Raw genomic sequence first — 8749 nt, 5'->3', positions numbered from 1 at the left:
AAATATATTAAAGGGTTAAATAAGGTCCAGGAGGGAAGTGTTTTTAATAGGAAAGTGAACACAAGAACAAGGGGACACAATCTGAAGTTAGTTGGGGGAAACATCAAAAGCAACATGAGAAAATATTATTTTACTGAAAGAGTCTTTTTCTGCCGTTGTGTTTTTAATAGGAAAGTGAACACAAGAACAAGGGGACACAATCTGAAGTTAGTTGGGGGAAAGATCAGAAGCAACATGAGAAAATATTATTTTACTGAAAGAGTAGTAGATCCTTGGAACAAACTTCCAGCAGACGTGGTAGATAAATCCACAGTAACTGAATTTAAACATGCCTGGGATAAACATATATCCATCCTAAGATAAAATACAGAAAATAGTATAAGGGCAGACTAGATGGACCATGAGGTCTTTTTCTGCCGTTGTGTTTTTAATAGGAAAGTGAACACAAGAACAAGGGGACACAATCTGAAGTTAGTTGGGGGAAAGATCAGAAGTAACATGAGAAAGATCAGAAGCAACATGAGAAAACCACTGGAGCATCCCAGGGTCATGCCACCAAAATCTACCCTGAACCATTTAGTCACAAGGAAAATTAAATCATTCCCTACCATTTCCATATGTGAAGGTCATTCATAGATTTGGAGAGTCATTAAGATAAGGAAATGCAGATCTTTACCGGAGGTAAAGATGAATTAATCAATGTGTTGGGACATCACTCTACACCTTTTCAATGCTTTTTGGCAGCAACAAACAGGGACTTTTGGCATTTAGGGATTATCAAATTGCCCCAAAGAAAAAGGAAGTCTAGATGCCTCCTGGAAAAATAGCACCTTTGGAACATGGTTTTTTTGCATTTTTCTGCATTTCACACACAAACACCCCCTTTAAACGTTTTTTTAAATTGCCTTTGTTTATCTCCAGCACTATTTATCCATCAGGCACAACAATACTAAGGGTCATGAAGAGGTTTTTAAAAACTAGTTACAATTTAAAAGTTGTTTATCTCCATACTTTTAAAAATAAGGTTGTGTGTATTTTCATGGCTTTTCATAAAACATTTGAACACTAGAGTGATTCTACTTGCAACCCGTTGATCTATCTTGCACAGTAACATTTAGTCCAGTGTTTCCCAACCTTGGCAACTTGAAGATATCTGGACTTCAACTCCCAGAATTCCCCAACCAGAAAACAATAAAACTGTATAAGTAGTAAAGATACAAGCAACATATTTATAGCTATAAGTGGGAAGAGATAAGTACTAGGAAGGATGAGAAGAATAATAGTAATACAGTCTTAGTAAGTAGTTTGACAGTGTTGTGGTAGCAAAAATGTGCAGAGCCCGATAGCAGTGTTTCCCAACCTTGGCAACTTGAAGATATTTGGACTTCAACTCCCAGAATTCGCATTCGCTGGCTGGGGAATTCTGGGAGTTGAAGTCCAAATATCTTCAAGTTGCCAAGGTTGGGAAACACTGATTTAGTCACATCAGCAACAACTTATACGAAATAATATATTTGCAACAGCTTCACATTTCTCTGTAAAAATAAAACTACAGTATACTGCTCAAAAAAATAAAGGGAACACTTAAACAACACAATATAACTCCAGGCAAATCAAACTTTTGTGAAATCAAACTGTCCACTTAGGAAGCAACACTGATTGACAATCAATTTCACATCATGTTGTACACATTCAACTTTGTACAGAACAAAGTATTTAATGAGAATATTTCATTCATTCAGATCTAGGAGGTGTTCTTTGAGTGTTACCTTTATTTTTTTTGAGCAGTGTATTTAAAAGCATACGGAATATAATTGTTAATAGGTAGCTTTGGTCTAGTGGTGAAGGCCCCAAGCTAGAAACCCAGAGCCAGTGAGATGTAGTCCGACCTTGGCATGTAAACCAGCTGGGTGACTTTGGGCCTGTCTCTCTCAGCCCAACCCCTACCTCGCAGGGTTGTCGTGGGGAAAATAAGGGGAGGGAGTATTAGATATGTTTGCTGTTTTAAAAAAATTTGGAATTAGAACATGCAGAACAATGTTTTAACTGGAGAAAAGGGGTTTTTTCCCTTGGAAAAAATACAGTACAATGCAAAGCTGAAAGGTTTATAAAGGAAAAAACCATTGAATTGTTTTATGTTCATAACTTTGCTTTATAAAGCAAAGTTATAAACATAAATCAATTCAATGGTTTTTTTCCTTTATAAAGGAAACTTCAAGAACAAGAGGGAGAACAGAAATCTTTACAAAAGCACCTCACCAGGAAAAAAAATAATCACTCAGGAGCCAAACAGGCAAGCCTCGAAATCTGACAATTAAATAAATACATCTACAATTTTAAAAAGTGCCAACGTTGTGTATAGTTTCGAAGGACAAACACAATTTTTGCAATATATTCAGTTTTTTTCCACCCGAAAAAGCGGAAGACTATTGCCCGAAGCGGGATTGGGTTGTAAACTAAAATTGGAAAAAAGGGAGTTCTAAGAGTCCAGAATAATAACAAAAATAAACAAATGCAAACCGTGTGGGAGCGGTGTTTCCTGAAAGCAAAAAGAAAAAAAGGTTTATCACTAAAGAAAGGAAGGTCAAGGTAGGCAGAATTTGCATGTGGGAAAGATAACGACAAGAACCTTCCTTTGTCACACAACTCACCTCTTCATTTGCACTTTTTGCATATTCAAACACAGGGCAATTCCCTCGGCGGGGGTCTTCCACCCACTCCCACCCCCGCGAGGACCCGCAGCGCCCCCTACCGCCTGCCCCGCCCCTCCCGTTGCTGGGAAATTCCCACGCTTGGCCTGGAACTCCTTACATGGCGTGCGTGACGCGTTTCGCGCGCAAGGATGGGGCGGGGCGGGGGCGGGGCAACCTCCTTTTTCAACCCCCCCCCCAGCTGTTCCGTGCCGTCCTATACAAGGGATGAATCAGAAGAGAGCCGAGCCGCCCAGAAGCGATCGTTGGCAGAGCGCAAAAGAGGAAACCACCGCGTGGCGCGCAAGCAGGAGCGCACGTTGCCGCGAAAGGTAAAGGGCGCAAGAGCCCGATGCGCGGGGCCGGGGAGGGGTGGGGGTAAAGTTTGGGGAGGACTCGGTTGTTCCGTTTTTTTTTCATTATTTTTAAAATGATCCAGGCTAGGGAAATTGTTTGCTGGAAGTTTGGGGGACTCTTCCCAAGTTGAGGGGAGCCGCCTTGCGCTTTTTGAGCTGGAGATGCGCGGTGGTCTCTCCTCCACGTGGGAACTCCGATCCGGGACCGGGGGCGGGGAGGAGGAGATCGGCGAGGGGGAGCGTCTCGCGTGCTCAGCGCCCCCCCCCCCATTTCCCGGACACGTTTCTCCCGATCTCCGTGCGCTCCTTTCCTTCGCCTTGGTTACCTTCTTCCAATCCACTTTCCCCGATCTCCAAATGTTGCCATGTCAGTTTTCTTTTCCCCTTTTCTTCCCCCCCCTTCTCTCCCTGTCTCCAACCCGACGCCCGCTAAGTAGCCTGGGGACGCAACTCTCTTTTCCCCCCCTTTCCCACGATCCACAAGAGCCGGCTGGGAACTGGAGATGTCGCGCGGCAAAGCCGGAGGCTCGTTCTCTCGCTCTTTTTTAAATAAAGAATTGGCAATGCCTCGGGGAAAGGAGGGTGGGGAAGAAATGTGTATTTTCTGGGTCCGGAACCTCCTCGCTCAGGTTCCGCGCCTGGTTGGAAAAAAAGAGCTTGGAGAAGGATAAGTCTGGTCAAAACTTTTGGGGACTCCGTGGTGCGTGAAATAAGACGCGTTTGGAGGCTTTCCGTTTTTCTTGGATTCAGCCCTACGTTTAAATGAAGGAAAATAATGCTGCCCAATATTTCTTGGGACTAATTTCCTCTTCTGATGGGACAAATGCCGATCTCCTGGTGCCCCCCCCTCTCGCTCCAAGGAACGTGCTTGCTTCCACTCGCGTTTAGCTGCTGCGTAACTGACCTGCGTAAGGCGCCCGTTCTCTACACACTATCCTTTAAACCCCAGGCATGGCTTGCAAGCGTGCTGCGTTACCACCACCAAAAAACTCATAAACCACATTTTTAGGCTGGTTATCTCGGGTGAAACCAGTCCTGGTAAAATTTTAATTTGCAGTTCAGGAGCTGGTTTTGCCCGACCGCACTATTTCCAAGGCGTTGGACTGTGATTGGATGATTTAATGGAATGGTTTTAACTGTTTGCAGTTGTAAAGTTTTGGTTTTTATGTTTGGATTTATGAATTTGTATTTTGTATCTATTTTTTTAAAATCTAGTAAACCGCTCTGAGTCTGCTTGGAGAAAGGCCGCTTAGATATACAAACAAACAAATAAAAATACAATAAGTTTGTGGTAAATTGGAAGGGGAATCCATGCCATTGTTGTTAGCATGTTAAAGCCATCTTCTTTGGTTCCGGGGTGGGTTTTTTTTGGGGGGGTGGAGGTGTGGGGGCGTCTGGGACTTGATGAGAAACACAATCTGAAGTTAGTTGGGGGAAAGATAAAAAGCAACGTGAGAAAATATTATTTCACTGAAAGAGTAGTAGATCCTTGGAACAAACTTCCAGCAGCCGTGGTTGGTAAATCCACAGTAACTGAAGTTAAACATGCCTGGGATAATTATACTTATATCCATTGTAAGATAAAATGCAGGAAATAGTATAAGGGCAGACTAGATGGACCATGAGGTCTTTTTCTGCCGTCAGTCTTCTATGTTTCTATGTTTCTATGTATAAGCCAGGTTTATATATGTTGAGCGGACCAATAAAGGAGAACATTTGTTGAACTTAGGGGGGGTTCTTGGTACTTTCTGAAGTTTCTTGTTTTCTTGTAGACATTTCATTAACCAAACTGGGTAACATCATTAGGGTTGGCTTTTTACTATCAGTTTATATTCTGGTGTCTTTGGGGTGTGTGTGTGTTTCTTAAGGATTCTTTGGTTGGGCTGTTCACTGATGGCCCTTTGGCAATCTCTTGATTGGGGCATTGCTTTGTTATTATTGTTGTTGGTTGTGAAATCCTGTCTCACCCATCACAGATCACATGGACAAAATTCCTCCAGGCCTTCCTGCCCTCTTCCATTCCCCTCCCCCCCCAGGCCTTTTAATTTCATCCCAACTGCTCCAGTGACTCCATCCAGCCACCTCATTCTCCCCTTTCTTTTGCCCTCAATTTTTCTCACCATTGGCTCTTCTCTAGTTCAGGGGTCTCCAACCTTGGCAACTTTTAAGCATGGTGGACTTCAGCTCTGCTGGCTGTGGAATTCTGGGAGTTGAAGTCCACCAGGCCTAAAGTGGCCAAGGTTGGAGACCCCAGCTCTAGTGAGTCTTTCCTTCTCATTGGGTGGCCAAAGTATTTGAGCTTCATCTTCAAGATCTGGCCTTCTAAAAAGCAGTCAGGTTTGATCTCCTCTAGGACTGACCCATTTAATCACTTTTGCAGTCTAAGGGAGTCTTCAAAGGCCTTGATTCTTTGGTGGTCAGCCTTCCCTACGGGCCCAACTTTCACAGCCATATATTGCAACTGGGAAAACCTTAACTATACACACTTTTGTTGGCAGGGTGATGTCTCTGCTTTTGAGTATGCTGTCTAGATTTTTCATAGCTTTCCTCCCCAGGAGCAAGCGTCTTTTAATTTCTTGGGTATTGCTTACTTGAATTTAATCTTGAAGTTAATCTATGCTGATCTGGGTGCTGATTATTGGTGGAGAGATGCTGGAATCTATTTCTCTTTGGGGCTGATTTTGCATTGTCCATAAATGTTGTTAATGTTTATGTTGAGTGTTAATGTCTAGGTTGAGTGAAAAGTGAAATAATCAAATAATCCCATCCATCGAGTGTTTTTTTAGTCAACTACGTCATCTGCCGGGTGCGTGGAGGAGGTTATAGACCTGGAATATATCAGTGTTTTTCAAATTGGGCAGCTTTTTAAGATATGCAAACTTCAATTCCCAGAATTCCCCAGTGAGATCTGTTCGTTGGCAGATTCTGGGAGTTGAAGTCCACAGCTCCTGAACTTTCTGGGATTGAAAAGCACTCATACGCCATTGTTCAAGGGTTGTCATGAAACTGTTTGTTGCTACTGTTCTCTCAGCAATGGTTGTGTGATGGTCTAAATCCAAGGAATAGAGTGGCATAGAAATCCAATAAGTCATTAAGAAAGTAACTAACTAACTAACTAACAAACTAGCCACCCCGAGTCTACGGAGAGGGGCGGGATACAAATCTAATAAATTATTATTATTATTATTATTATTATTATTATTATTATTATTATTATTATGTCAATACAACACAGCAAACGAGATCACTATGCTGGATTTCGTATTTCATCACCAGTCAGGCGCTTCCCAAGCACCCAGGATTGTGTGATGTAGCAGCGAATTATGTTTGCCGATCCCAGTAAAGCAGCCTTTTGCAATTGACAGATGGAGATTTTGTCAATTCTGATGGTTTTCAAATGCCCGCTGAGATCCTTTGGCACTGCGCCCAGTGTGCCAAGTACCACTGGGACCACTTTCACGGGCTTAAGCCAGAGTCGTTGCAGCTCAATTTTTAGATCTCCATATTTCGCAAATTTCTCTAGCTGCTTCTCCTCAATTCTGCTGTCTCCTGGGATTGCGATGTCGATGATCCATACTTTCTTTTTCTCCACGATCACAATGTCTGGTGTGTTATGCTTCAGAATTCGGTGAGTCGGAAGTCGGAAGTCCCACAGTAGTTTTGCTTGCTCATTTTCGACCACTTTTTCAGGCTTATGATCCCACCAGTTCTTTGCCACTGGTAAATGGTAGTTCCGGCACAAGTTCCAGTGGATCATCTGTGCCACAGCATCGTGTCTATGCTTGTAGTCAGTCTGTGCGATCTTTTTGCAGCAGCTGAGTATGTGATGATGATGATGATTATTATTATTAATTATTATTGTTGTTGTTGTTGCTATTATTATTATTATTATTATTATTATTATTATTATTATTATTATTATTATTATTATTATTACAAATCTCCAGGGAAGAAATGGCCCTCAAAATTGTATAGAGCTAACAACGCACTACATCTTGAAAAGCCCCAGGCAAGGGTCATGTGCAGACAGTTTGTGTGGCTAAACTGGTTTCATTTTAAAGGTGCCATGGGATGTGTGTGTTTGTCTGTGTGTATACAGACATGTCGAAAGGCAGAGAGGGAGGCAAATGCACTCACACGACACATGTTTAGTTTCTCAAATGAAACATTCCTGAGTTCATCAGTCAGTGCCTTAAAAATAAAAGGGAAAACTCACACACACACACAAAGAGAGAGAAATATAAAAACAAAGCTAATCAGATTGCATCCATGGATTAATTGCAAATAACTAAATTGCAAGTGGCCTTTCTTGTTTTTCCTTTGAAGACTTCTTGCTTTTCTTTCCCGTCTCATCCTAGAAGATTCTTTGGCTCTGACCGGATTAAGTGGGGAATGGAAGGATGTATATTCCTTGCAGACAGCTGGCCATTTGCATGGGTTTAGAGCAGGGGGTAGGCAAAGTTGGCTCTTCTATGACACGTGGACTTCAACCCCCAGAATTCCTCAGCTGGCATGATTGGCTCAGGGATTCTGGGAGTTGAAGTCCAAAAGTCATAGAAGAGCCAACTTTGCTTACCCCCTGTTTTAGAGGGTCCTTGAAGCACTCAGAAGTTTATCTGTGTCTCAACTTTGGCAACCTTTAAGTCTAAGATGCATGGACTTCAATTCCCAGAATTCCCCAGCCAGGCAACTGAAGTTCATAAAAGTTGAAAAAAATGTTGTTTAATGGGTTAGTTCAAGACCCCGAGCAATTGTCCCAAAAGCGTTTTTTTGGAGGCAACTGGACTTTCTTGTTTTTTTTCTTTGATGAGGTTTTGCATCTGAGACAGCTGGTCATTTGCATCCTTTCGGAGGGTCCTCGAAGCACTTTGTGCCCTCAGAGTCACCTCAGCGGTGGAAATGGCTCCTGTAGTCCGCCATTTTTTTTCTCTGTGGAAATCCATTCCTACTCCCACGCTATTTAAAGGGCATCCATCCCAAATTATACAGCTAAAGGTATATAGAGATAATTGAGAACCTCTACAGACCTTTATCTATACAATTTGGGATGAAACACCCTTTGAATGGTGTGGAAATAGGAATGGATTTCCAGAGAGGAAAAAAATGGCCGACTACAGGAGCCATTTCCAATGCTCAAGTGAACCTGAGGACACAAATAAACCTCCAAGTGCTTCGAGGACCCTCCAAAAGGATGTAAATGACCAGCTCTCTACAAGGAATATAAATCCTTCCCTTCCCTATACCATCTTGTCGGAGCCAAAGGAGCTCCTTGGATGCAAAACCTCTTCCAAGAACAAGAAAGTCCAGTTGCCTCCGAAAAAGCACCTTTGGGACAATTGCTCCGGGTCTTGGATGAACCCATTAAGCAACATTTTTTTTCAACTTTTATGGACTTCAGCTGCCTGGTTGGGGAATTCTGGGAATTGAAGTCCGTGCATCTTAAAGGTTGCAAAGGTTGAGACATAGGTACTGCTAAAAGGGTGATCTCCCACCCCCAATAGATAGGACAATCGATAAGATCAACAATAAATCGATCAATCGATCGATTGATCGATCGGTAGATAGATAGATACTTCCTGTCCTTTTTTGATCTCTCCCGTCTGCACTCTTTTATTTGTTTGTTTGTTTGTTTGTTAGCTAGTTAATTAATTAATTAATTAATTAATTAATTAATTAATTAATTAATTGGATTTGTATGCCGCC

The 8749-nt window shown here is 42.2% G+C and overlaps 1 protein-coding gene across 1 annotated transcript in view; it reads left to right on the top strand.

Moving 5' to 3' along the window:
• Positions 1 to 2910: 2910 nt before the first annotated feature.
• Positions 2911 to 8749, top strand: part of LOC139173954 (maternal B9.15 protein-like) — a 35259-nt gene continuing 29420 nt past the window's right edge. The window contains exon 1 of the mRNA XM_070763926.1: positions 2911 to 3022. Within this exon, the coding sequence (XP_070620027.1) occupies positions 2919 to 3022 (104 nt within the window). The 5' untranslated portion in view covers positions 2911 to 2918. The remainder of the gene's footprint in view (positions 3023 to 8749) is intronic.

This window comes from Erythrolamprus reginae, chromosome 11 (assembly GCF_031021105.1).
Source record: "Erythrolamprus reginae isolate rEryReg1 chromosome 11, rEryReg1.hap1, whole genome shotgun sequence".
Classification (NCBI taxonomy): Eukaryota; Metazoa; Chordata; class Lepidosauria; order Squamata; family Dipsadidae; genus Erythrolamprus; species Erythrolamprus reginae.
This window is presented reverse-complemented; position numbering and strand designations above follow the sequence as displayed.